The 26700-nt window shown below is 49.0% G+C and overlaps 1 protein-coding gene across 2 annotated transcripts; it reads left to right on the top strand.

The window, feature by feature from the left end:
- The first annotated feature begins 8071 nt into the window (after positions 1-8071).
- Positions 8072-25326, top strand: SNRNP70 (small nuclear ribonucleoprotein U1 subunit 70). 2 transcript variants are annotated; one of them, XM_036274492.1, is made up of 10 exons: positions 8072-8260; positions 8978-9134; positions 11475-11537; positions 11642-11696; positions 17354-17418; positions 17576-17638; positions 18244-18325; positions 21529-21630; positions 24351-24438; positions 24549-25326. In XM_036274492.1, exons 2-10 carry the CDS (start codon positions 8988-8990, stop codon positions 25171-25173), a joined length of 1290 nt encoding a protein of 429 aa, XP_036130385.1. In that variant the 5' UTR covers positions 8072-8260; positions 8978-8987; the 3' UTR covers positions 25174-25326. The 2 variants fall into 2 exon arrangements, with proteins under 2 accessions (XP_036130385.1, XP_036130384.1); XM_036274491.1 differs by having other exon boundaries at positions 24522-25326.
- The last annotated feature ends 1374 nt before the right edge of the window (positions 25327-26700 follow it).

Below are 26700 nucleotides of genomic sequence, written 5' to 3'. Positions count from 1 at the left end.
AAATAGACCACAGTTTTGTCACTCCCCGAAGTTCCCTCCTTCCCTTTATAGTCAACCCCCTCACTTCCAGCTCTTGGAAAAAACTTTTGTTTTCTCTCTCTCCCTGTAGCTCCCCCCCCTCCCCCCGACGAATGTCAAATAAATGAAATCATAAGTATGTAGACTTTGAGTCTTGCTTCTTTCACTTAGCATAATGCGTTGAGGATTCACTCCTGTTAGGTACATCTGTAGATCTTTCATTCTTAACTCTCATTGCAAGGCATGGATGTACCATTTGTTTATCCATTCACTGTACATTTCGGTTACATTTCATTTGTGGTTATTCTGAATAAAGCTGATGTAAAAATCCTTGTACATTTTTTAAAAATATGTTTTTACTGATATTTTTTAGAGAGAGAGGGAGAGAGATAGAAACATTGATGTGAGAGAGAAACATGGATCAGCTGCCTCCTGCACGCCCCCTACTGGGGATCAAGCCCACAACCTGGGCATGTGCCCTGACTGGGAATCTAACCAGATCTCTCAGTCCATGCGACAATGCTCAATCCACTGAGCCTCACTGGCTGGGCTGTACGTGTGTGTATTTTTATCCTCACCCGAGGACATTTTTCCACTTTTTATTCAGATAGAGCGGGAGGAAGAGAGAGAGAGAGAGAAACATCAACATGAAAGGGACACATCGAGTGGCCACCACCCCCAAGACCCAACCAGGGCCGGGGACAAACTGCAGCCGAGGTACATGCTCTTAGCGGGAACCGAACCGGGGTCTCTCTGGACCGCAGCCTGATGCTCTAACCGCTGAGTCAAACTGGCCTGGGAGATATATATATATTTTGTTGTTGTTGTTGTTGTTGTTGTTGTTTTGGTGGTACGTGCCCTTAGCGGGAACCAAACCCAGGACTCTGGTCTGCAGGCCGACGCTCAACCGCTGAGCCAAACTGGCCAGGGCGTTTTTTGTTTTTGTTTTTTAATCCTCACCAAGGATATGCTCAGAGAGGGGAAGGTAGAGAGAGAGAAACATGAATGTGAGAGAGAAACATCAATTGGTTGCCTCAGTACGTGTCCCGACTAGGGATCGAACCTGCAACCCAGGTATATGCCCCACTGGGAATTGACAAGGTGACCTTTTTTTTGTTTAATCCTCACCCGAGGACATTTTTCCATTTTTTGTTCAGATAGAGTGGGGAGCGGGGGAGAGAGAGAGAGAGAAACATTGACATGAAAGGGACACATCAAATGGTTGCCACCCGCACGACCCAACCAGGGCCAGGGACAAACTGCAACTGAGGTACATGCCCTTAGCGGGAACGAACCTGGGTCTCTCTGGACCGCAGGCTAACGCTCTACCACTGAGCCAAACTGGCCAGGGCTGTTTTTTGTTTTTTTACCCTCACCCGAGGACATTTTTCCATTTTTTGTTCAGATAGAGTGGGAGGGAGAGAGAGAGAGAGAAACATCAACGTGAAAGGGACACATCAAGTGGCTGCCGACCACTTGACCCAAACAGTGCCGGGGACAAACTGCAACCGAGGTACATGCCTTTAGTGCGAACCGAACCCAGGTCTCTCCGGATCGCAGGTCAACGCTCTAACCACTGAGCCAAACCGGCCAGGGTGACAAGGTGACCTTCTGGATGCTCAACCAACTGAGCCGCTCCTGCCAGGCCTTGTACATGTTTGTGTGAACATAAGTTTTCAGGTCTCTAAGTTGCTAAGAGAGCTTTCTGGGTTGTACAATAGGTGTATGCTTAACTTTTTTTGCCATCAGCAGACAATTGTGTCATAAGATTTCCTATGTTAATATCTTTTCTATCTTATTTTAAAAACCTTCCTTGAATCTGCTTCCCTTTTCTGCTACTATTACCTCTCTCTGCTCCCTTTGAGGCAAACTTCTCTAAGGACTTTTCCCTACCTGAGGTCTCCACTTCATCTCCCATCAACTTGTCAAGGTCCCCACTGATGGTGGCCAAAACCTCAGTCCTTATCTTTTTGCATTCTTCAGCAACATCGCAAGCATTGAACACTGCCCCTTCTTGAAGCACTTTCCTTCTGGGCTTCCTGGACACCCCTTCTCCCCAGTTTTCATTCTAAATTTGCGACTAATCCTATTCAAGTCTCTTGCTAGTTCTTCCTGCCTTCTTTTTGTTTTTTATCCTCACCCAAGGACATTTTTCCATTTTTTGTTCAGATAGAGTGGGAGGGAGAGAGAGAGAGAGAGAGAGAGAAATATTGACGTGAAAGGGACACATCGAGTGGTTGCCACCTGCACGACCCAACCAGGGCCGGGGACAAACTGCAACCGAGGTACATGCCCTTAGCGGGAACCAAACCCGGGTCTCTCTGGACCGCAGGCCGACGCTCCACCGCGGAGCCAAACTGCCCAGGGCTAGTTCTTCCTACTTTATCTGAACTCTGAATGGTGGAGGGATTTGGGACTCAGTCCTTAGACTTCTTCCCTTCTCTGTCTTCGGTGAGTTCATCAGTCGTATGACTTCAGATGCCATCCCGACTGCAATGACCCCCCAGTCTAGCTTTTCAGCCCCAAACTTCTGTGATTGCCCTATATCCCAACTTTCAGTGTGGGTGTCCAATGAGCCACTCTGACATGCTTACACCCAAAACTCCTCAACAACTCAACAGCCGCTGTCTTCCCTTTCTACATCAGTGTCTCCGCCATCACCCAGTTGCTCAGTGTACAAATCTAGGTGTGAGATTGATTATTGAGGACGATTAGCTTCATTTATAAATTTTCTTTTTTTTTTATCCTCACCCAAGGACATTTTTCCATTTTTTTGTTCATACCGAGTGGGAGGGAGAGAGAGGAAGAGAGAGAGGGAAACATTGACGTAAGGGACACATCGAGTGGCTGCCACCCACACGACCCAACCAGGGCTGGGGACAAACTGCAACCGAGGTACGTGCCCTTAGCGGGAACCGAACCCAGGTCTCGGGGAACCTCAGGTCGACGCTCTAACCGCTGAGCCAAACTGACCAGGGCTATAAATTTTCTTTAAACTTGTTATTTCAAAATTGTTTCGGACTTACAGAAAAGTTGCAAAAATCACGCAGAGCTCTCCTATATTCCTCCCACCACCTTCCACCAACGTCAACTTCTTACAGAACCATAGTACAGTTATTTGTCAGAAAATTAACATTGATATCATACTATTTTTTTAATTAGAAATATTTTTTCTTTTATTAAAAAATTTTTTCTTTATTTATTTTGAGAGAGAGAGGAAGGTCAAGGGAGAGACAGAAACATTGCTGAGAGAGAACATCGATTGGCTGCCTCCTGCATGCCCCCCACTGGGATTTGGGCCCACAACCTGGGCATGTGCCCTGACCGGGACTCGAACCAGTGACCTCTTGATGCATGGGTCAATGCACAACCACTGAGCCACACCGGCCGGGCAGATATCATACTATTAACCATTAATACTATATAACTTACTTGAATTATATCAGTTTCCCGTTAATATTCTTTCTTTCTGGTTCACAATCTAATCCAGGATCCCACATTGCATTAGTTGTGTCCCTCATTTCCTATAGGAGTTATTTTTTTAAATCCTCACTCAAGGATACTTATTCCATTTATCTTCAGTCAGAGTTAGAGGGAGAGAGAGAGAGAAAGAGAGAGAGAGAGAGAGAGAAACCTCAATGTGAGAGAGACACATTGACTGGTTGCCTCCTGCACGATCCCAACCAGGGCCAGAGACCAAACCACAACCAAGGTACGTGCCCTTGACTGGAATCGAACTTGGAACTCTTTGGTCCGTGGGCTGATGCTCTAACTGCTGAACCAAACTGGCCAGGGCTCTAAAGGAGTTATTTTTAACTTTTTTTTTTTTTAATCCTCATCCGAGGACATTTTTCCATTTTTTGTACAGACAGAGTGGGAGGGAGAGAGAGGAAGAGAGAGAGAGGGAAACAGCGATGTGAAAGGGACACATCGAGTGGCTGCCACCCGCACAACCGACCAGGGCCGGGGACAAAATGCAACCGAGGTACATGCCCTTAACGGGAACCGAACCCGGGTCTCTCTGGACTGCAGGCCGACGCTCTAACCGCTGAGCCAAACCGGCCAGGGCTTAATTTTACTTCTTTATATACACTCTAATTACACTCCTATAGCACTTGGATAAGTGAGCTGTACCTTCACAATACACCCTGAACCCCACCACTCCTTTGTACCCCACTGCTACCGTCTTGGTCCAAGCCACCATCTCCTCCCTGGACACTGTAGACCCCTGACCATCTCCCTGTCTTCCCTTCAGCCCTTTTCCTGTCCATAGCCATGAAAGTGGTCTTTTAAAAATGTAAATTAAGTATGTCCTCCTGGTCAAAACACTTTAGTTCCTATTTCATTTAAAAGAAAATCTTCCCTCTCCCCTATGTAACACTTGATGTAGGTAATGACCAGCAATGGCTGCTACAGTCATGGCTGGGGAACAGAAGACTAGCATGGATGGTCTCACTGCTGAGATTACCAAGGGGGAAAATGTGTCTTTACAAGGAGAGATCTGGCAGTTAGATACTTGATCAGGTGACCGAACTCAGCATCCCAATGGTGGGGCCATCTGACACTTCACACCTGCAGATGTGATGCAATACAGATTCCATGGTATCACCAGGAAATGTTATTGCCCCAAATTCTTAACTTGAGCCTATTCAAACTTTCAGACTCAATGTCCATGTTACAGGCAAAACAGGGATCATGGAACAAACTGAACAGCAGGAGTAAATGATCAGACAAATCTAGAATGTGGGACATTCTACTGGAAGCTGGTCTGAACTTGGGGGGAAAAACCAACAACATAATGGGAGAAAATGTATGTGTGTGTGTGTGTGTGTGTGTGTGTGTTTCTGTATTAAAACAGACTATGGAGACATGGCAACCAAATACAATGTATGAACCTTGATTAGCTTCTGCTTTGAATGAAAACAAAATATTCTTGGGTCAATCGGGAAAATCCGACTAGGAGTTGGATAAACTTTCTTAGGGGTGAAAATATTTTTGTGGTTATGTAGGAGAAAGCCTTACTCTTAGAAGATATATGCTAAAGTATTTAGAGAGAAAGTGCCCCAGAAATTTCCTTTCAAATGGTACAGAAAAATATACATTAGTAAGGCAGGTTTAGCTTTATTTTTTTATCCTCACCTGAGGACATTTTTCCATTTTGTTGTTCAGATAGAGTGGAAGGGAGAGAGAGAAAGGGGAGAGAGAGAGACAGAGAGAGAGAGAGAAACATCGACGTGAAAGGGACACATCAAGTGGCTGCCACCCACACAACCCAACCAGGGCCGGGGCCAAACTGCAACCGAGGTACATGCCCTTAGTGGGAACTGAACCTGGGTCTCTAGGGACCGCAGGCCAACGCTCTAACCGCTGAGACAAACCGGCCAGGGCTAGATTTATTTTCTTTAAACTTTGTTTAAAACTTAATTTATTTTTGTTACAAATGTTTTTCTTTTTTGCCCCATTGACACCCTCCTCCTGATCCTGCTCCCCGCCACAGCATTGTTGTCTATGCCCATTGGTTATGCATATATGCATATAAGTTCTTTGATTTATCTCTTCCCTCTCCTCCACTCCCCTCTAAGGTTTGTCAGTCTGAACCCTACTTCTGTGTCTCTGGGTCTATTTTGTTCATCAGCTTATTTTGTTCATTATATTCCACAAATAAGTGAGACCATGTGATACTTATCTTTCTCTGACTGGCTTATTTCGCTTAGCATAATACTCTCCAGGTCCCCCCATGTCATCTCAAAGAATAAGAGATTGTTCTTTCTTACAGCTGCATAGTGTTCCATTGTGTATATATGTACCACAGCTTTTTTATGCACTCATCTATGGATGGACACTTGGGATGTTTCCAGATCTTAGCAATTGTAAATAGTGCTGCTATGAATATAGGGGTGCATATATTCTTTCTGATTGGTGTTTCTTTAAACTTTTATTTTGAAATAATTTTATAATTACAGAAAAGCTACCCCCAAATAGTGCAGTTCCCACATTCATAAATAAAGCAAATATGTCAAAACATTTTTTTTTTTTTTTTTATCCTCACCCGAGGACACTTTTTCGTTTTTTGCTCAGATAGAGTGGGAGGGAGAGAGAGGAGGAGAGAGAGAAACATCGACGTGAAAGAGACACATCGAGTGGCTGCCACCCGCACGACCAACCAGGGCCGGGGACAAACTGCAACCGAAGTACGTGCCCTTAGCGGGAACCGAACCCGGGTCTCTCCGGACCGCAGGCCGACGCTCTAACCGCTGAGCCAAACCGGCCAGGGCCAAAACATTTTTATTAGATGATTTTATTTATTGATTTTGAGGGAGAGAGAGAGAAACATCAGTTTGTTGTTCCACTTATTATGCATTCACTGTTGATTCTTGTGTGTGCCCTGACCTCGGGATCCATTGCAACATTGGTGTAGCTGGATGATGCTCTAATCCACTGAGTTACCCTACTAGGGCTGTTTAAATATTTTTAAAAGTATGTGCTCTTATATTACATGTTCCTTTTTTTATTTTTTAAAATATTTATACATTTTTAGGGGGAGAGGGAGAAAGAGAAACATGGATGTGAGAGCGGAACATACATTGATGGGCTGTCTCCTGCACGCCCCTGAAGGTTGCTGAGGAATGGAACCGGCAACCTTTTGGTGCATGGGACAATGCCCAACCAACTGAACCACATGAAATTAGTCATTTAAAATTTATAACAGCCCTGGCCGGTTTGGCTCAGCGGTTAGAGTGTCGGCCTGCGGACCAGGGAGTCCTGGGTTTGATTCTGGCCAAGGGCACGTACCTCGGTTGCAGTTTGTCCCTGACCCCTGGGTGACAACCAATGGATGTATCTCTCTCACGTCGATGTTTCTCTCTCTCTCTCTCTCTTTCTCTCCCCCTCCCACTCTGCCTGAAGATAAATGTAAAAATATCCTCGGGTGAGGATTAAAAAAAATTTATAACAATTTCTGTAAATATAATTATTATGTAAGTATTATTAAACAGGCAATAAAATCTATCCAAACATTTTTAAATACAATATTTAACACTTTACAGCTCTAGAGCGCCATAAATAACATGGCTGCCAGCTCTCTGATTTCACCCTCAACAGTTGGATTCCTGCCATCGGTCCTAAATCAGAGCCTTTGCACTTGTTAACCCTGCCCAGATCTCTCTGCCACAGGGCCTTTGCTCAAATGTTACTTCTTCAGAACAGCCTTCCATTAACACCCTTTCTAAAATAGCCCTGCTTTCACTGCCCATCCCTTACTCTGCTCTTTTTTTCTTTTTAAATATGTTTTTATTTATTTTTTTAGAGAGAGAGGAAGAAAGAGATAGAAACATCCATGTGAGAAACATTGATCGGACAACTTCTGCACGCCCGGTACTAGGGATCAAGCCCAAAACGCGGGCATGTGCCCTGACCTGGAATCAAACCAGGACCTCTCAGTCCATGTGACAACTGTTCAATCCACTGAGCCACACCTGCGGGGCTGTGCTATCCTGCAGGCCTCTATCAGAAATTATATTTATTTTTTTAAATGCCTTTATTGCCCCCACATACAATGTAAGCTCCAAGAAGAAAAAGACTTTGCTTTAGTCACATGTTATATTCCCAAAGCCCAAACAGTGACTAGCACATATTAGGCGCTCAGTGAACAATTATTGATTTAATAGGTGAGTTATGCAGTATTCACATAGGGACTCTATGCCAGAAGGCGGAGGGGTACAACATAGTACTTGATATAAACGCATGCGCGAAAGATCCGGGAAGTGTGTGAGGGAAAGGGGCGGAGCATCGAGAAGAGTCTCGCGGACAGAAGCGGTTGGAATCCAAATCGGGAGGTGAAGGGGAAAATGCATGGTGCGGCGCGCGTGCGCACTGCGGGATCTAGCCTATCGCGGCGAACGAGTTTAAGGTGTCCGAAGGCGGGGCAGTGACCTCGCGCGTGCGCAGTGTCCGCGGCGGCGCCGGGTTCGGTGTGTGGGTTGTTCGCGACTCGCGCGGCGCGTGCGCAGTGCGGTGGCGGAGGGATTCAAGACCGGTGCCACATCTTGCCCCCGTCGCGAGCCGAGGCCGCGCGGGCTCCTGAGCAGCTGCCTGGTGCGCGCGCTTGTCGGGCGACGGAGGCAGACGGACGCGGACACCACGGGAGTGGAAGCCAGAACAGTAGTCCCCACTGCTGAGGGGCCGCCGCAGCTTCCGCGAGCCCCCGGACCGTCGCCAGGCCGAGGAGGGCGCCGCGCGGCGGGTGAGTGTGACTGAGGGGCCTTACCGGGTGCGGGGCTACTACCCACAAGGCCCTGCGCTGCGTCCGGGTCCCTTCTCCACAGCCGGGCCCCCTCCCGCGCCACTGCCACAGCACCTTTCTGCACTCCTTACCCAGAGTCCTCTGGGCACTTAGGCCCTCTTCCCACTACCCTCCCGCGGTCCCTTACCCACAGGCCCTTGCGGTGTGTGGCCTTTTTTCTACCTCGTCTCCGCTGCGTCCAGGACCCTTACCCATAATTCCTTTCGCCTGTAGGGGCCTAGATCTATTACCCACAAGCCCCTGGCATGAGGGCATAGCTAATGATCCTCTCCCGCTGATCGGAGACTTCCTGCGATTCTTGCCTTGTCCTGAGGCCCGCCAGCCGCCACTGCTCTGGATCGCTCTCGTCACTTTCCTTGATTTCCCCCGTGAGCCCCCAGGGAACCCTTCAGCCCCACAGCTCCTTGTTCAGGACTCTGAGTCCTAACTCCTTAGAAACCCTTAAGTTTTTGTTTCCCTTAAGCTGTTTCCCAAGAACTTGCTTTCTCTTTCAGATGTACTGCTTTTCTCTGGGACATAAGATCAGTCTGTGCCCTTATAGAACCTTAATACTGAGGCCTTGCCCCGATTTCCCTCTATTCTTGGAAGTGAAGGGATTGGAGGGGCTTCATCTCTACCGGCCCAACCTAACATAGGCTGGTTTGTTTTTGCTGTCAGACTTGGCAAGATGACTCAGTTTCTGCCACCCAACCTTTTGGCCCTCTTTGCTCCCCGGGACCCCATCCCGTACCTGCCACCCCTGGAGAAACTGCCACATGAAAAACACCATAATCAACCTTACTGTGGCATTGCGCCCTACATCCGAGAGTTTGAGGTGAGTTCGCTGAGCAGACGTGAGTGGTTTGGGTTCTGGGGGGTGGGGAGGGGGTCCGAGATTTGGGGATATTATCTCTGGCCATTTTCTAACTGTGATTTAGGCAGGTGATTTATTCTTTCTGATCTTCGATTTCCCTGCCTTTGTGCAGTTGATGGTATATCCCTTGTAAGGTTTTTGTGAAAATTCAGTAACGGGCAGTTGAGTGTTCAGGCTCTGGAGCAGGCAGTCCTTGGCGCACACGTACCATTTATCAGTTTTGTGACCTTGGGCAAATGGTGTATTCTCTTAGTGTGTTGATTTCTTCATTTTTAGCAAAGGGATAGCATTATTTTCCTCAGGATATTGGTGGGGAAGTAACTACAAAATGTGTGTTACAGGGCTTGGCAGTCAGCAGATACCGTCATTTTATTGTATTTACCACTCTTGACAGTAATGGGGTGATGTTCATAAAGGGTTAACACCATGTGATGGGGTGCGTAAGACTATGGGCTTGAGCCTTTCAGCTCTGCATCTTCAGGATAAACGCAGCATAGGCTCCTGAGTCTCGTTTTTTCTTTTGTAAAATTGTAACAACATCTACCTCAGAAGGTGCATCAGAACACACCTGAGAAATGTTGGCACGCAGCCAGAAGTTTAAAGAGGAAAGTTCTGGCTTAGCCAGGGAAAGGCAGCTGGAGGCAGAGAAAGTCTCAGAGCTTAAGTTAGTAGAGAGATAACAGAAGATTGGCTCTTTAGGATTTGCCACCCTCAGTGAACAAGCACTTGCAAAAGATTATTAGCCAGTTAAACTAATTTAATGGCTGCAGCCCAGTGCCACCTTTTGGTGATGTGGTCATGGGCCAGTTACTATTTAATGAGTGGTTGGTGAGAACTGCCCTGGCCCCCAGAGGGTGTCCAGTTGTCTGCTCTGAGCACTGCACTGTCCAGTTCTTTCCCTTCAGGCCTGATCCCAGTTCCAATCTATGATAAAGGACAGATCCATTGCAGATTGGGATTGATGCTTTTGATAAAAACAAAAACATTGTTTTTATTCCTTTAGTATTTTGTTGTTAATCGTCACTTGATATATTTTTTCCCATTGTTTTTTTTCCTTTTTTTATCCTCACCCGAGGACATTTTTTGATATTTTGTTCAGATAGAGTGGGAGGGAGAGAGAGAGAGAGAGAGAGAGAGAGAGAGACATCAATGTGAAAGGGACACATCGAGTGGCTGCTGCCCGCACGACCTAACCAGGGCCGGGGACAAACCGCAACTGAGGTACGTGCCCTTAGCGGGAACCGAACCCAGGTCTCTCCAGACCGCAGGCCAACTAACCACTGAGCCAAACCGGCCAGGGCCCCACTGATTTTTAGATAGTGCGGAAGGGAGGGAGGGAGGGAGAGAGAGAAAGAAACAAACATCAGACACATCAGTTGGTTGCCTCCCGAATGACCCTGACTAGGGCCAAAAATCTAACCTGCAACCCAGGTATGTGCCCTTGACTAGGAATTGAACCCACAACCCTTCAGTCCGAGGGCTGATGTTATAAGCTCTGAGCCAAACTGGCCAGGGCATTCTTCTAGCACTTTTATTTATTCATTTGCTTATTTATTTTAAATATGTTTCTATTGTTTTTAGAGGGAGAGGAAAGGGGAGAGATAGAAGCATCAATGTAAGAGAGAAACGTTAATTAGCTGCCTACTGTATGCGCCCTGCTGGGGATTGAGCCCGCAACCCTGGCATGTGCCCTGACCAGGATTGGAACCAGGACCTCGCAGTCCACGGGACGACGTTCGGTCCACTGAGCCACGCCGGCTGGGCTCTTCTAGCACATAAGATGACAGCCCTGGCCGGGTGGCTCAGTTGGAGCATGGACCTGATGTGCCAGGGTTGTAGGTTAGATCCCTGGTCAGGGCACATACAGGAATCAACTAATGAGTGCATGAATGGGTGGAACAGCAAATTGATGTTTCCCTCCCTCCCTCCCTTTCTCTCAGATCAATAAGTAAAAAATAAAAGGAAAGACTACAGAGTAAAAGAGAAAATGTTTATTATTAAATTCTACGGGTGTAAAAACTCTCCTCAGGTTACTGTAGGGTTTTTGACTACTACCTACTCCTGATTTCTGTATTTCTCTTGTCACAGAACAGTAACAGTCTGCCAGAAGCCTTGGTCCATGGATCACGCTTTGATCCATGCCACTCCCAATGCCTCCACTGGCCTGTGAACGGCCCTTGTTTGCTCTTGCATACACGTGTGTGTGGAAATGCATGGTTGAGATGCTTATTGTTCCTGGATGGGTGGCCTTGTCATTTCCCTCAGTCCCTTCCACCCTGTCACTTCTCTTCTTGTTCCCAGGACCCTCGAGATGCTCCTCCCCCAACACGAGCAGAAACTCGGGAGGAACGAATGGAGAGAAAGGTATGTAATTTTTGCCTCCAGGCTATGTGTCATTTTTGCCCTTTTCTCCAGGATATTCCTAGACATTAGGGCACTTCTTTAATTGTTCACCTTTCTCCTGACAGAGACGGGAAAAGATTGAGCGGCGACAGCAGGAAGTGGAGACAGAGCTAAAAATGTGTAAGCCTCTCTTCCTTCTCTCACATCTCTTCTCCTTCAAACTCTTGTGTTTCTCTTACTTAGGTCAACCCCAGAAAGTGGGTTGTTAGTTCACTTTTTAAAATACCCTTTTAGCCCTGGCCGGTTTGGCTCAGTGGTTAGAGCATCGGCCTGCAGTCCGGAGAGACCTTGGGTTCGGTTCCCGCTAAGGGCACGTACCTTGGTTGCAGTTTGTCCCCGGCCCTGGTTGGTCGTGTGGGTGGCAGCCACTCGATGTGTCCCTTTCACGTCGATGTTTCTCTCTCTCTCTCTCCCTCTCTCTCCCTCCTACTCTATCTGTGCAAAAAAATGGAAAAATGTCCTCGGGTGAGAATAAAAAAATATATATATATATATATTCTTTTAGTTTACTTTTTAGAGAGCAAGATAGAAACATCAATGTGAGAGAGAAACTTGGATCGGCTGCCTCCTGCACATTGCCTACTGGGAATCGAGCCTGAACCTGGGCATGGGCCCGGACTGGGAATCCAGCTGAGTCCTCTCAGTCCATGGGATGATGCTCAGTCCACTAAGCCACACCAGCTGGGGTGTTAGTTTACTTTTTAGCCCCCAGTGTTGGTCTGGCACTGTGTATGCTTTGAGCATTTAATCGGGGAAAGTGTAGAGTAAGGCCTGGCAGGAAGGGGGTGCCCTTGGAGCGGCTGCCACAGCCCAGCTGGGTCTCACAGGCTAAGGCGGTGAGGTCCTGGCCAACAGGTAGTCCTGGCTTCTTCTGAGCTCCCTGACCCTTGGGCTGGAGATGTTCCATCCTTTCCAGGTACTGGAATTGGGAGCATGGGACAGGTAGGTAGTACCCATTAACTAGATTTCACCAGCCTCAGATGGCCCTTTATTAAAGCAAGTTCCTCCTACTTTTGAGGCTGTGGTGAACCACTGCACTGCAACCTAATTCCCTGGATGATGACCCTTGGGGTGCTTATGCACATGTCTGACATCTAAATACCTGGGTACATAGCTGAGAGCTCTCTGAGCCCTGCCTCTCACTGCCGCTGCCTTCTGTCTGGGGCCTCAAAGGCATCTCAGACTTAAGGTCCAAACCACAATCCGGATTTCTCCTCCCACCAACCTGGCCATCTAGGTGTTTTCTTCCTGAGACATGGCCATGCATTTTGCAAGACCTCAAATGGTACTACCCAGTTTGTCTTTAACACCATTTTTCCCCTTTTCTCCAGTCTGTCATCAAGAACTATCTTTTTCTCTCGAAACGTCACAAATCCTATTCTCTGTGTCCACACCACCCAGGTCTTCTCTTGTTTGGACGTACAATAACAGTCTAACTGTTTTACCTCCATCTCTGTTCCTGCCAAGTCCTGTGTGTGTTTTTTTGTTTTGTTTTGTTTTGATCCTCACCTGAGGACATTTCTGCATTTATCTTCAGATAGAGTGGGAGGGATGGAGAGAGAGCGAAACATCAATGTGAGAGAAACACATCGAGTGGTTGCCACCCACACGACCCCAACCGGGGCCAGGGACAAATTGCAACCAAGGTATGTGCCCCTAGCGGGAACCGAACCCTGGACTCTCTGGTCCGTGGGCCGATCCTCTTAACTGCTGAGCCAAACCATCCAGGGCCTGTGGGTCTTTTTTATTTATTTATTTATTTATTTTATTTTTGTTACAGATGTTTCTCCTTTTCCTCCCACTGATTCCCCCCTCCCCGCCCTGTCCCCAGCTTTGTTGTTCATGTCCATTGTTCATGCATACATGCATATAAGTCCTGTGGTTTATCTCTCCCCCACCACCCCCTCTTCAGGGGATTGTCAGTCTGTACCCCACTTCCACGTCTCTGGTACTACCCCATTACTTGGACTGTTACATTCATTATATTCCACAAATAAGTGAGATCATATACTTGTCTTTCTCTGTTTGGCTTGTTTCGCTTCTGTGGGTCTTTGTTTTTTTAAATTAATTTTTGTTACAGATGTTTCTCCTTTTTTGTGGGTCTTTTTTAAGTACAACTCTGAGTGTCCCTTTCTCTGCTAACGACATCCTTTTGCTTAGCATAAAGACCAGAGTTCTCTGCTCACTGTTCTAGATTTGTTATGTACCATGCTCCCCACCCCTCCTGCTCTGGTCACACTGGCCTGTTCTCATGCCTCATCTTTGCCAGATAGTCTCCTGTCATTGGGCTTTTGCCCAGGCTGTTTCCCTGGTGTCAGTGATACCTTTATTTATGTGTAACAGCCCTGGCTTCCTTGCTCAGGTCAAGTCCCCTTATACACTGAAAACCCTGAGTCCTGTTGCAGGTTGGTCACCTCCGTCTGCAGGGGAGTTCACTGATAAAAATAATCCATCTGTCCACTGTCCGTTCACAAGTGCTCCAAGAGGGCAGGGTTTGGATTTGCTCACTATTGTGGTTCCAGCTCCTATTGGATATGGCACACAGAACTGTTGGCAGCAGTTAACTTGGGGAGTCTTGCAGGTCTGCTGCTAGGGCATGAGCCTGGTCTTCTGACCCATGTCTTCCATGCTTTAAAAATGGGGCTCTGGCATGAGAATGCAATTTTCCAAATTTAGAATGTGGGAAATTGTGTATGACAAAATTGTGATTCAGTTTCTTAAATAAATGACAAGAAAGGGTGGAGGGCTGGGGGTGGGCCATATGGATTAAAGAGTCAAAAGACACATCAGCCAGCCCAACTGGTGTGGCTCCGTGATGGAGCATTGACCCATACACCAAGAGGTCGCCGGTTCTATTCCCAGTCAGAGCACATACCCAGGTTGTGGGCCAAATCCCTGGCCGGGGGCGTGCAGGAGGCAGCCAATCAATGTTCTCTCTATCGATGTTTCTATCTCTCCCTCTCCCTCCCTCTCTCTAAAATCGATAAAGAAAAAAAAGTTAAAAAAAAAAAGAAAAGAAATGAGCTTTGGTTGGTTTGGCTCAGCAGTTAGAGCATCGGCCTGCAGACTGAAGGGTCCCAGGTTCAATTTCCGGTCAAGGGCATGTACTTGTGCTGTAACCAGTCAATGTTTCTCTCTCCCCCTCCCTCCCTCTCTCCCACTCTTGTCATATCGTTTTGAAATGAGGACATCTGGACACTAGATCTTAGGTAAAGGAATTAATGTCAACTTTATAAGGTGTATGAACAGTACTGTGGTTGTGGTGTTTTTAAGTCTATATTAGAAACTAAAATGGTATATCTGGGGTTTGGTTTAAAATACTCTTTTGTAGGGGTAGAGCTGAAATAATTGTGACTCTGTGTTGATAACTGAAGCTGGTTCATAGGGGTTCGTTGTACTGTTCTCTACCTCCTCGAGTATTCGAACTTGCCCATAATAGAAAAGAGAAAAAAGAATGGGTCAAGTACAGTAGGGTTTCTATGCCCCTGAGAACATCCACCCCCCACTTCAGAAGCTTGCTGTGCCTTGTCACAGTTACAGCTGCTATGTGAGGGGACCTTGCTGAGAACTTGATGTACATCATGTTATAGACTTCTCGCAGCTTCCAAGGGTGGCAGTGGTTATTTCTGCTGCTTTTAAAATGAAGAAAATGGAAGCTTGTCAAGGCTAAGAATGCTTAGCAAGAGAGGGATTCTGAGCTACTTTTCTCTGCCATTTAAAGTCTAATGAGGTTTCCTAACTTCACAGTTCAGGACTTTGGGCCCCTGCTCTGGGCTGCTACCTAGATAATCCATGTAACCAAGGATTTCCGAAGGGGAAGGTTGCCAACAGAATGGAATACAGAAGGTGGGTGAGTGTGCCTGTGCACACTGCCTGGTAAACTGCTGGCTAACTTGACTACTTGTCATCCTTTCAGCTGAGGTAGTCTTTCTTCAGTAACGAGGGTACTCTTGGCTCAGCTAGGCTAGTTTTTACCTTTAGTCATACTCTGGGCCCCTTGAGTAAGCTAGAACTACAAGTTCATGCCATGTGTCTGGGGTGGTTCCCCTCCCTACCTCCTGTCAGGGAGCTCAGCTCTCTGCTGTTTGGCCTTCATCTCTTCCCCCAGGCAACGATCAGTAGTCCCACAGAAGTGTTCCTGCCATACCTGTCACACCACCTACTGCCTGGTATTGGCAAGTTGCTGCTGTGCCACCTTCACTTGGGTCAGATGTTGTCATCTCAGTGAGGTCTTTCCTGGCCTTCCCATTAAAACTTTCTCTCCATCTCTGTTATCATCTGATAGAACTAGATGATTTCCTGTTGCCCTTGTTTACTGTCAGCTTCCTTTCATTAGTATATGAGCTGTAGGAGGGAGGGAGCTTTTTTTTGTCTTGTTCACTATTGAGTCCCCTACACCTAGGACAGTTCCAGTCACACACAAGTGCTTAACAAATATCTGTTGGTTGAATGGATGAGAGCAACCCAGTGCAGATTGAGACCTGGGCACAGAAAATTACAACCCAGAGGGATGAGGATGGTATGGTGAGGAACTGAGGGGGGTAGGCACAGAGATAGATTTGTCGTCAAAGATTACCATCAGTTTCCAGGAGTTAGCCTCTTCAATTTAGGCTCATTGTTCTGCTTTTTAAGAAATTCCCTAAAGTTATCTGGAACTTAGTTTGTGTTTGCAGCCAAACCCTCTCACAGGAAACAGGTCTTTGACTTTATTTCTCTGGTTTCTTCCAACGCCCAAATTACCTTCCTGAGAAGATATAGTGTCCCAGGGTACAGCATGGGGGCTTGCTGGTTAGAATGCCTGGGCTGTCAAGTCAGGCTGGAATGTAAAGACAGGCTTGGTCTCTGCTACACCTGCACTTACTTTCTGATGCCTCAGGGTTTGTTTTGTTTCCATTTGCAAAATGATAATAATTCTCAGAGTCTAGCATAGTGTCTTGTATTTAGGTTCAATATTAATACTATTCTTTTTTCATATTCTCCCAGAACACGGCAAGTCCTTCTGATAGTAGCACTGTATCAGAGAAGAACTGCCTGCTCTGTGCAGTGGGCAGGGTGATGGCGGGGCCCTGGCAGGAGTCAAGGGCCATTGTGTGCTGGGGCCACCATACCTGGTGGAAAGGACTTCTTCCCAGGCTTGACAATCAGAGTCACGTGTGCAATTGGTTTTGAAATCAGTTCTGGTTCTTGTCTGTGGAGAAAATTACTCCTCAGTGGCCTGCGGTAGTAAGACTGGAAGAAGGATCTGATCAGCCTCTTGTGAGCTCCAGTAGCAGCCTTGGATTCTTCCTTGAGGCCACAGGGCTTTGGGAAGAAAGCATGGCTTGTATGCTGCTAAGCTCCCATTCTCAGCCAGAGCAGTTGCTTATCTCAGGTTTTCCTGCGAGCTGTAGTTTTGGGCCGTGCCAGTGGGTGGCAGTGTGCCCCTACCCGTGATGGTGTGAGTTCAGCTCCTCCAGGGATCAGGCTACTACTTCAGAGATGTCTAATCAAGTTTAGTTACAAGTTTGAGGGACAGGGCCTTAGGATATGTAGGTCTGAAATGGCAGGTGGGTCCCCGTCCTGTCAGGTTGAAGTGAGCCTTATCCCCTCCCCACATCAGCCTAAATCAGCTACTTGGATACTATGCTTCAGGAAAACCAGGGTTCGGGGACATGCCAAAGTATCCGGGTCACTAACAGTTTCCTTCCATGTAATGGGCCTCTCTGCCTATCTGATTCTATCTTGCTCCATGAGACTGTTGGTACCTTCTGTTTACAATTTATCTTCTTCCTGTACAGGGGACCCTCACAATGATCCCAATGCTCAGGGTGATGCCTTCAAGACTCTCTTTGTCGCTAGAGTGGTGAGTTCCAAGTCCTGGAGCTCTAGAGGAGTCTGGGCTGCTGGGAGCTTGGGTGTGGGACAGAGGACAAAAGGCTGGCTCCCAGGAATGTTCTATGAGGGGTCATTTTGGAGAAAACTCACTTCTCCTACTTAACCGTGTATCTCTCTTCTTACAGAACTATGACACAACAGAATCCAAGCTCCGGAGAGAGTTCGAAGTATATGGACCCATCAAAAGAGTGAGTGGATTGGGGCAGGCGTTTTAAATTGGAGAATGTGGAGGGAGGGAGAAGCCTGGCTCCCAGTCCCTAGGACACTACCCCTCCTTCTACACAGCTGACTTTGGGTAGCAGAAGAAAATTTAAGAAGTGATGACTGCTTGTTGATTTAGAGCAGGGGGTGGGCAAACTACAAAATTACTGTTTGTAAATAATGTTGTACTAGTATCCAGCTGGCCACCTGCTCGCGGTTGGTGGTGGCTGCTGTTGCTGTAAGGTAGAGGCTGTGGCTCTCAGCTGGCAATGTCTGCTGTCTGGCCCTTCGTAGAAAACGTGTGCTGACTCCTGTTTCAGAGCGAGACTTTATACTGAACTGACATTTCTTCGTTTAGCTTAAAAGTCACTAATATTCTGGGCAGCAGTGAGGGCTCGAGATCCTCACACATAAACTGCTGAGCCCAGCACCATTAGAGCCTCAGTCACTCTGGGTTCTTGAAGGACAGAGGCAGCGTCTGAGGCATCTGTCTCGGGCATCACCCAGCCCAGGGCCTGGCACACAGGCTGATTGATAGGATGAGCTTTCCCTGTGCCAGAACTAACATCTGCCTTCGCCCCCCGCCCCCCAGATACACATGGTCTACAGTAAGCGGTCAGGAAAGCCCCGAGGCTATGCCTTCATCGAGTATGAACATGAACGAGATATGCATTGTGAGTACCTCCCACCTGAGCTTGGCCCTCTGACCCTCTCTTTGCTGCCCCAGCCCCTTCCCGTTGTCTGTCCCCACCTCCCATCCTGCCAAACCTGACATTAGCGATGTCTTTTCTCCTCCTCCCTCTGTTTCTGATATATCTTTTTTTTTCGTATGTGTTTTTTAAAAAACAAAAAACAAAATCCCCCACAACGTGTGTGTGTGTGTGTGTGCGTGAACCCGGGGAGGTAAGTGTCACACGTTGAACCTCAGGGGCAAGGAGGGAATTGGGTTGGAGCTGGGGCCAGCTGGAGGTGGGGGGAGGGGTCGGATTCTTTGGGGAGCCTCTCCCCATTTCCCCCACCAGAGTTGGGGGCAGCCAGGTTGGAATGAGGACTGGCCTTTGAACCAGCCTTCTCTTTCCTCCAGCAGAGCTGGGGCTGTGCCACCCGACCCTCCACCTCCCTACCCCTGGCTCCCCACCCTGCTTCTCAGCGGGCAGTGGGCTGGTAGGCATGTTCAGCGCCTGCCCCCGTAACTCTAAAGCCCCCTTTGAGGCTGCGGCAGCATCCACATGGGCAGGGATGGGTGGGTGGGGGCGGGCATGGCTGCGGCGTGTCCAGGGGCCGCCGTATTAATTGACTGTTCTTATTGTCACTGCAGCCACCACGCAGCTGGCTTGCAGCTGATGCTTACGCTCCCCTTACAACACCTCAGTGTATGGTTGGTATAAGGGTTTGTATCATGGGTAAGATCACTCAGCACCGCACACCAGCCCAGCTTAGCCAGGCAGCTTAGGAGCAGTGAGGCGTCCCTTCTCCCATCCCCAGTCACCCCCTCAGACTCCCCGCACCCAGAACCTTTTCCTTGTTTGGGTGCCCTGTATCCCTCCTAACCCCTGATCCATATGCTCTCCAATAATCTTGCTGATCCCAGGAGGTGAAGGATGAACCCTGATGGAAAGGCAGTTGGCCTCTCCGGTTGGGCTCCATCCAACCACCTACTTACCTGGCTTCATGATGTCAGCGGCAAGGTGTTGGGAATACTGAAGAGGGGGTGCATTAGGGCCAGGGCTCCATGTGGAACCCTTCAACCCTTCGATCCCTGCCCCCGTGCCTTCCGTGGGGCTGTCACCGTGGTGGCCCTGGAGAATCTTTTTGGTTGCTAGATTTGGGGTACTCTGCCCCATTCCTGTCTGCCTTATCATGGTTGAGGCCTCTCAAGGGGCTGTGGTGTCCAGCCACTCTCCAGAGTGCATGGAATTAGGGATTGGGGTGTGGGAGGGATCAAGCGACAGGCTGCAAACAGCTGAAAGTGTTGTAGATTTTACTTCAGACCCTTCCACTGTCTAGAGACCTAAGAGAGGGAGAGAGAGAGAAGCCTAGAAGTACACACTTCACATGTTTTCTTTGCTGTTACTCTGGGGTTGGACCTCTTCTGGGGTTTGGGACACTGAACCAGAGCAGGGTTCCTTTGCTTGACTGTTCCCAGTCCTTAAAATCCCTTCCCTGACTACCCTCCTCTGGGTTTAGGGGTCAGGTGGCCCCTCCTCGGGTCATGGGCAGCACTCCATCTCCTGGACCCCTGAGGCTGTCCCCTTGTGTGCCAGCCTTTGGGCTGAAGCAGGTGGTGGGAGGGAGTGTGGAGTTTGAGGTGGAAAAACCTTCCATGTGCTGAGAGGGGGGTGGGGCGTGTGCCTAGGTAGCATGGACTTTATAGGGAAAAGGTGAGGGCAGACAGGTTTGCTAAGGCCTCCCTGGTTGGCCTTCATCATAAAGTTAAGCGAGATAGGCCCAGGGCTTTCCAGCTCCCAGACTTGATGTAAATTCTTGTCTCCCCTCCTTCAAGGCCTCCCTGAGGTTTCTTTGAGGTCCACCACTTCCCTCTGCCTGTCTTCAGGTGGTGCAGGAGATGTGGTTCTTCTCCCTCCATGGTTCCCTAGAACTCCCCAATTTCCCTGCCCTGTAGCTTTAGCTGACCCCATGGTGGTGGGGGTGGGGTTGGTACGCTTGCTCAGGTAAGCTTGGGGGCTCCAGGTAAGCGGTCCCGTGTCCCCCACCCCCGGGAAGCCCGCCTCCTCGCCAGGCCCCCAGGAGTTGCCGAGCCCCCCCCATCCCGCTCGGTTTGGACACCCGCAAGGCCGGCATCGGTAAATGGCACCTTTTTCTCTTCCTCTGGTTGTTATTTGGGGGGGAGCGGGCTGGGGCGGGGCAGGGTATTGTGGTTGGTTGAGGACAACCCCCTAGGCCAGGGCTGGGGGTGGGAAACAGACTTTTTTGGCCTTCCCTACAGCCCCTATGTAAGACAGGCCAGGGGTCTGGGCCTGCCCTTTGCTGTGCCCTGCCCAGGAGCAGGATCCTGCCTCCCTTCATCTCCCCCTCTACTCCCCATCCTTCCTGAGAGGCTCAGGCTAGGGTTGGCCGCCCAGTGTGTGTTGCGCTGGGGTGTGGAGGGAGAGATGGGGTGGAGCCTGGGGTTGGGTGGCAGAGTCAGTCGTCTCAGGTAAGGCAGGAATTTTCAGTAGCACCGCACGTCTCCCATGCCTCCTTCCACTTTCCCTCTCCCCCGCCTGCTGTACGGGGCCCCTCCAGGCCCCCTGGGAGCACCATAACCTGCCCTTCTGCTCCCTGCCATCTCCTAAAAATTTCTCCCATCCCTTCTTGTTCATTTTCTGTTCTGATGTCTGTTCCCTCCACACTCACCCCCCCCCCAACAAAAACAAATAAAAACAAAAACAAAGTATCCGTGTGAACTGGGGTGCAGAGCGGCCGGCTGGGCCTCCTCCCCCAGCATGATGTGTTAGGGTGCATGCCTGGGGTCGTGGAGGAGGCCTCCACCACAGCAGAGTCCAGCCTTAAGTTAACCTTCGGTTTCTTTGCAGCAACTTTGGCCGCCTTGGTGGGAGGGGGCTGCTCTGTCATTTGGGAGTAGGAAGGGCCTGGGAGCCTGGGGGATGGCAGTTGGGGGTGGTCTTGCCCCCCACCCCCCAATGGTGATTGGGGGGTGATAAGGAAGCAGGTGCTGAGATGGAGCAGGCCCCTCCCTGGTTTGGGAGAGGATTGGTCTGGCTGTCAGTTGCCTGGCTGGCTGGTGGGTGTGTGTGTGCGAGTGTGAGTGCCTTGATGGGGTCATTGGGGATGTGGATGCTGCAGAGCAGGGCCCTGTCCTGACTAGAGGACCCTCTGGGGACTCCTCCCTTCCCCCTCCCCACATCTGTTGCAGCCGCTTACAAGCACGCAGACGGCAAGAAGATTGATGGCAGGAGAGTCCTTGTGGATGTGGAGAGGGGCCGGACCGTGAAGGGCTGGAGGCCCCGACGGCTAGGTGAGCACATTCTGCCCGTGTTAGGCTCTGAGGGTTGTGTGCTTGGTGGCTTTGTTCTCACTTTTTTCTTCTGCACCCCCTTTTGCTTTCTGTCGTCTCTTCCTCTCCTTGTTACCCCATGGCTGCTCACATCATCCTCCCTCTCTTTCCAGCTCATTCTCTTTCATCACCATCATATTGCTGATATCTCTTCTCATTCTGGGTTACCAAGTAGGAAGGTATAGGAGGCCAGTCTGGGACCAAATACCAGCTTGCTACTTACTAGCTGGTGACTTTATCCTCTTCCTGTCTCAGTTTCCTTATCCTGGAAAATGGGAACAATCCGAGTTCACTGAGTTCAGCATCAGATGCCCAGCTTGACAAGTGGCATTTATAAATCTATTGTCTCATTCACCTACTCGCTGCTCGTGCTCTTTCGTTAATTGATTCAGCACACACCTATATGATCACCAGCTTCTACCAGGCTTCTCTAGTCGAGAGCAAGACATACATAGACAGCTTCTGCCTTCATGGCTTCCCACAGTCAGTCCCCCTCACTGTCTGTCTCTGATTGTCCTTCACTGTCTTAGTCAAGGGCAATTTGTTTGCAAGTATCAGAAGTACATTTGAGCTTACTAAAGTATGAAGGGGCCTTGTCAATGTAGAATCCTGAGTGTCTTTTGGAGCCCAGAGACGTGATGCCAGTGTCCCTGAGGAGAACATGGTAGCCACACCTTAAAGTTGACAAGAGCTATCTTGCATCTGTACTGCTTGCTTCTGTCTTGTCCGCTGTCTGTGCAGACTGATCTTTCCTGTGTGTGCCTACACTGGCCCAGTGTGGTATTCCATAGCTCTCTGTTTTACTCTCCATCCTGACTGAATCTCTACGCTTTGGGGTGGGTGGATCTTATTGACTCAGCATTGGGCCTGGACCTGGGGCTGAGGTTCTGCCATCCAAACATACCTGTTGAGGCTGTCTCCTATGAAGGTGAGTGACAACTCCTAGAGGAGATGGCCTTCCCTGGTAGACACACTAAGTGGATCCAGTACCCTCTACTTTTTTTTTTTTTTAATCTTTACCCAAGGATATTTTTCCATTTATCTTCAGATAGTGTGGGGCTTGGGGGGGGGATATCAATGTGAGAGACACATACTATTGGTTGCCTTCCACATGACCCCAACCAGGGCCAGGGACCAAGCCACAACCCAGGTACGTGCTGTTGATCAGAATCAAACCCGAGACACTTTTATCTGTGGGCCGACACTCTAACCACTGAGCCAAACTGGCCAGGGTGATAGGTTCTTACTTGCTCTCTGGTTTCTCTGGGTGGAGGGGGTTCTTCAGAGCCTGCTATTTTCTGTTGCGGTAGAATCCTGGAATCTCAGAATCTTTTAGTATGGTTGGCATTCAGACTTTCTGATGGTGAAACCTGGTATACCATGACCCCAGTATACGTGTAAAAATGCATACAACCCAAACAAGTTTTATGAAGCAGTAATTATCTTTTCTATGGGTAGTGCATGCTAGTACTTTATACTGTATTCTTTTGTTTTATTGTTTTGTTTTAATATGCTGCTTACAATTCATCAAATTGATGATGTGATCCATTGCTGGGTCAAGACCTGAAAATGGAAAACTCTATAGTCTATTCTACTCCCTACCTGTGACATACCAGGTGTCTTGTCAGTTACCTGTCTGTATTTAAATGTGTCTGAGAGCCAAGCAGCCTCTTTCCTTTTTCATTCTCACTGTTCAGTCATTCCTCATATGGAGGGCCAGCCTGCCTCACTGAAGTTTTCTTCCAGTCACTGGGTACAGGACAGTACATGGAGTTAGCTGGGAGCCACGTCCTAGCTTTGCACCTTTCTTGCCATGTCACCATGGGCAAGTGGCTTTGTCTGAGGAACAGAGTACCTGCTGCTCCTTGGGGTTGCTCAGTCAGTCAGATGCATCCTTATGTCCTGGATGCGGTGGCATGTCCTGGTTACAGCAAGCAAAGCCAGACGTAGTTCTGGCTTTCATGGTGCATTATAGGCGGCCAGGAGAGGCAGATGTTAATCACCTCACACACACACATGTAAAATTGGAAACTGCAGTTGAAGTTCTGAGAAGGAAATGTGTGTGGTCGGTGAGTATAGAGTGGAGAATGGCTTAATCTGGTAGGTCGGGGACAGCTTTCTGAGGAAGTGATGTTTGAGCTAATGTGTGATGGGTGAGTGGGAGTCAGAGATGAGGAAACTCCAGAGAAAGAGGTGAATGAGCCCCAAAATTGGGGCAGGAAGGAGACGGGGGTAGTATGAGGATACTGAAAAAATGCCTCGAACAGAAAAGAGCCAGGGGCCCTTGGTCTGGAATATGGGTAGGGGCCATCTTGCAGGCAGGCAGTGGGAAGCATTGAAGGCTTTGGGGCAGGTCACGTTTTCAATTAGGTTTCTGTGGCTTCGGGTTTGGATGAGGGGGAGGGTGACTTGAAGGGAGGGTATGCAAGGAGGCTGTGTGCATTGCACAGTGGTTAAGAACATGAGTTTTGGAGGCTGACTATAGATGTTTCCTAGCACTTTGTGGAAGTGAACTAATCTCTATAAAGCACGTTGTCACTTTGAGTGCCAGTAAAATGTTCTCACAGTACTTGGTCTCATAGACAACAACAGAGATAGTGTCCTTCCCATTGCTCTTCGATGTTTCTTTCCTGTCCTTCGTCCATGTGCAGGCTGACCCTGTGTTCCTCCCCCACTTCCAGGAGGTGGCCTTGGTGGTACCAGAAGAGGTGGGGCTGACGTGAATATCCGGCATTCTGGCCGGGACGATACCTCCCGCTACGATGAGAGGTAAGATTGGGCAGCTGGTTTCCTGGGAAGGGGGGTGGTCACATGGGGGAGCCCTGCCACACACCTCTGCCCACCTAATCCAGGCCGGGCCCCTCCCCGCTTCCCCACAGGGACCGGGACCGGGACCGCGAGCGGGAGCGCAGGGAGAGAAGCCGCGAGAGAGACAAAGAACGAGAACGGCGACGCTCCCGCTCTCGGGACCGGCGGCGGCGCTCAAGGAGTCGTGACAAGGATGAGCGGCGGCGCTCCAGGGAGCGAAGCAAGGACAAGGACCGGGACCGGAAGCGGCGAAGCAGCCGAAGCCGGGAGCGAGCACGCAGGGAGCGAGAGCGCAAGGAGGAGTTGCGTGGTGGTGGAGGTGGTGGCGACATGGCAGAGCCCTCTGAGGCTGGTGATGCAGCTCCTGATGATGGTCCTCCTGGGGAGCTGGGTCCAGATGGCCCTGATGGTCCAGAGGAGAAGGGCCGGGATCGTGACCGGGAACGACGTCGGAGCCACCGGAGCGAGCGGGATCGGCGCCGGGACCGAGATCGAGACCGGGATCGAGAGCACAAGCGCGGGGAGCGGGGTGGTGAACGAGGCAGGGATGAGTCCCGAGGTGGGGGTGGGGGTGGCCAGGACAACGGGCTAGAGGGTATGGGCAATGATGGCCGAGACATGTACATGGAGTCTGAGGGAGGTGATGGGTATCTTGCTCCAGAGAACGGGTATTTGATGGAAGCTGCACCAGAGTGAAGAGGCCTCTCACCTGTTTGGACGTGTTCCTACCCGCCCCGTTGCTATCATCCTTTCCCCAACCTTGGCCATCTAAGTTTGCCATCCATGGGTAGGAGTCTCCTTATTTGTTCTGGTTCCTTGGATTTAAAAATAAAATTAATTTCCTGTTAATGGGCACCTTGGTTTCTTCACTGCTCTTTTTTCCTATTTTCAAAAATATGTTTTATCGATTTTTGAGAGAGAGAGAAACATCGATGTGATAGAGAAACATGTTGGCTGCCTCCTGCACATCCCCTACTGGGGATCGAGCCCAAAACCCAGGCATGTGCCCTGACTGGGAACTGAACCAGGAACTCTCAGTCCATGGGACGACACACAGTCCACTGAGCCACATCAGCCAGCCATCGTCACTGCTCTTACGTCTTCCTCAGAAGGTTGTCGCCTGATTTGATAACTCTGGCTCGTATTCAAGGGCATGCCTAGAACTTGAGCTTTATGGCCTAAGGCTGGGGATACCCTAGTATACCAGAGCTGTTTAAAATGGGGTAAGGAAGTTCTCTGTAAAGGTCATCGATCCCTTTGTGCCCCCCCTTTTCCTTTGACCTCTTCCACACAACCCTAGTTTGGGGGCTGTTCATACCCCTAGCTTGGGGAGGGAAGTGGAGGGGGTAGCTCTAGGCATTTGATTATTCAGTGGAAGCTGCTACTTTGTAAAAAGGAAGCTGTTGTCTGAATTGGAGAGCAAGAAAAGGGTGAAGAAAGGAAAAAAGAGGATGAGAAGATTGAATGAAGCAGAGAGTCTACATGGCCAGGATGGAAAATGGCCTACAGTCATGATGGCAAGTTCACCGTTTTTCTTACTTTCTGCTAATAGAGTAATAACAAGCAAGAATCAGAAGAGGTTTCATCAGTTGATATTCCAGCACATTTCTGGATAAAAGATTAAATAAGATGACGAAGAAAACATTTGCTGATTGTCCCTTGAGGAGGAAGCCAGTCACCCTTGCTGGACCCTAGAGAGGTTCAAGGCTGCAATTCCAGGTGTAAGAAGGGTAGGAGACAAGGTGGAGTTTGAATACAACAGTGGCCCTTTGTATCAGCAGTCCAGATGCATGGGAGCTGGACATTTGCTGCCTAGGATATACAAGCTAGGACCGACTTGCGTGTTTTTGAAGTTTTTCAGCCTGAAGACAAACTTACCTTGATAACCCAGAGGCAGCCTGTCAGTTACATGTAATTGACATAGTCAAGGATCCTAGTATGCCTTCTAACTGCTTTGGTCTTTGTGGGTTTTTTTGTTGTTTTTTTTTATCCTCACCGAGGTCTGTTCATGTTCAGATAGACTGGGAGGGAGAGAGAAACAACGAAGTGAGAGGGACACACCGACTGGCCACCTCCTGCATGAACTGCAGCCAAGGCACGTGCCCTTGGCCAGAATTGAACCTGCGACTCATTGGTCCAAGGGCCAATGCTCCACTTCTGAGCCGAACCGGCCAGGGCTGCTTTGGTCTTTGTAAACATACACCCAAAGATCATAGGCATTTG

The sequence above is a fragment of the Molossus molossus genome, unplaced genomic scaffold (assembly GCF_014108415.1).
Source record: "Molossus molossus isolate mMolMol1 unplaced genomic scaffold, mMolMol1.p scaffold_m16_p_21, whole genome shotgun sequence".
In the NCBI taxonomy this organism is placed as follows: Eukaryota; Metazoa; Chordata; class Mammalia; order Chiroptera; family Molossidae; genus Molossus; species Molossus molossus.
This window is presented reverse-complemented; position numbering and strand designations above follow the sequence as displayed.

Coding starts and splice junctions, on each gene's coding strand:
- SNRNP70 (XM_036274491.1), top strand. CDS start 8,988: ATGACTCAGTTTCTGCCACCCAACCTTTTGGCCCTCTTTGCTCCCCGG. Junction 9,135..11,474: donor CCTACATCCGAGAGTTTGAG/GTGAGTTCGCTG, acceptor TCTTGTTCCCAG/GACCCTCGAGATGCTCCTCC. Junction 18,326..21,528: donor ACATGAACGAGATATGCATT/GTGAGTACCTCC, acceptor CATCTGTTGCAG/CCGCTTACAAGCACGCAGAC.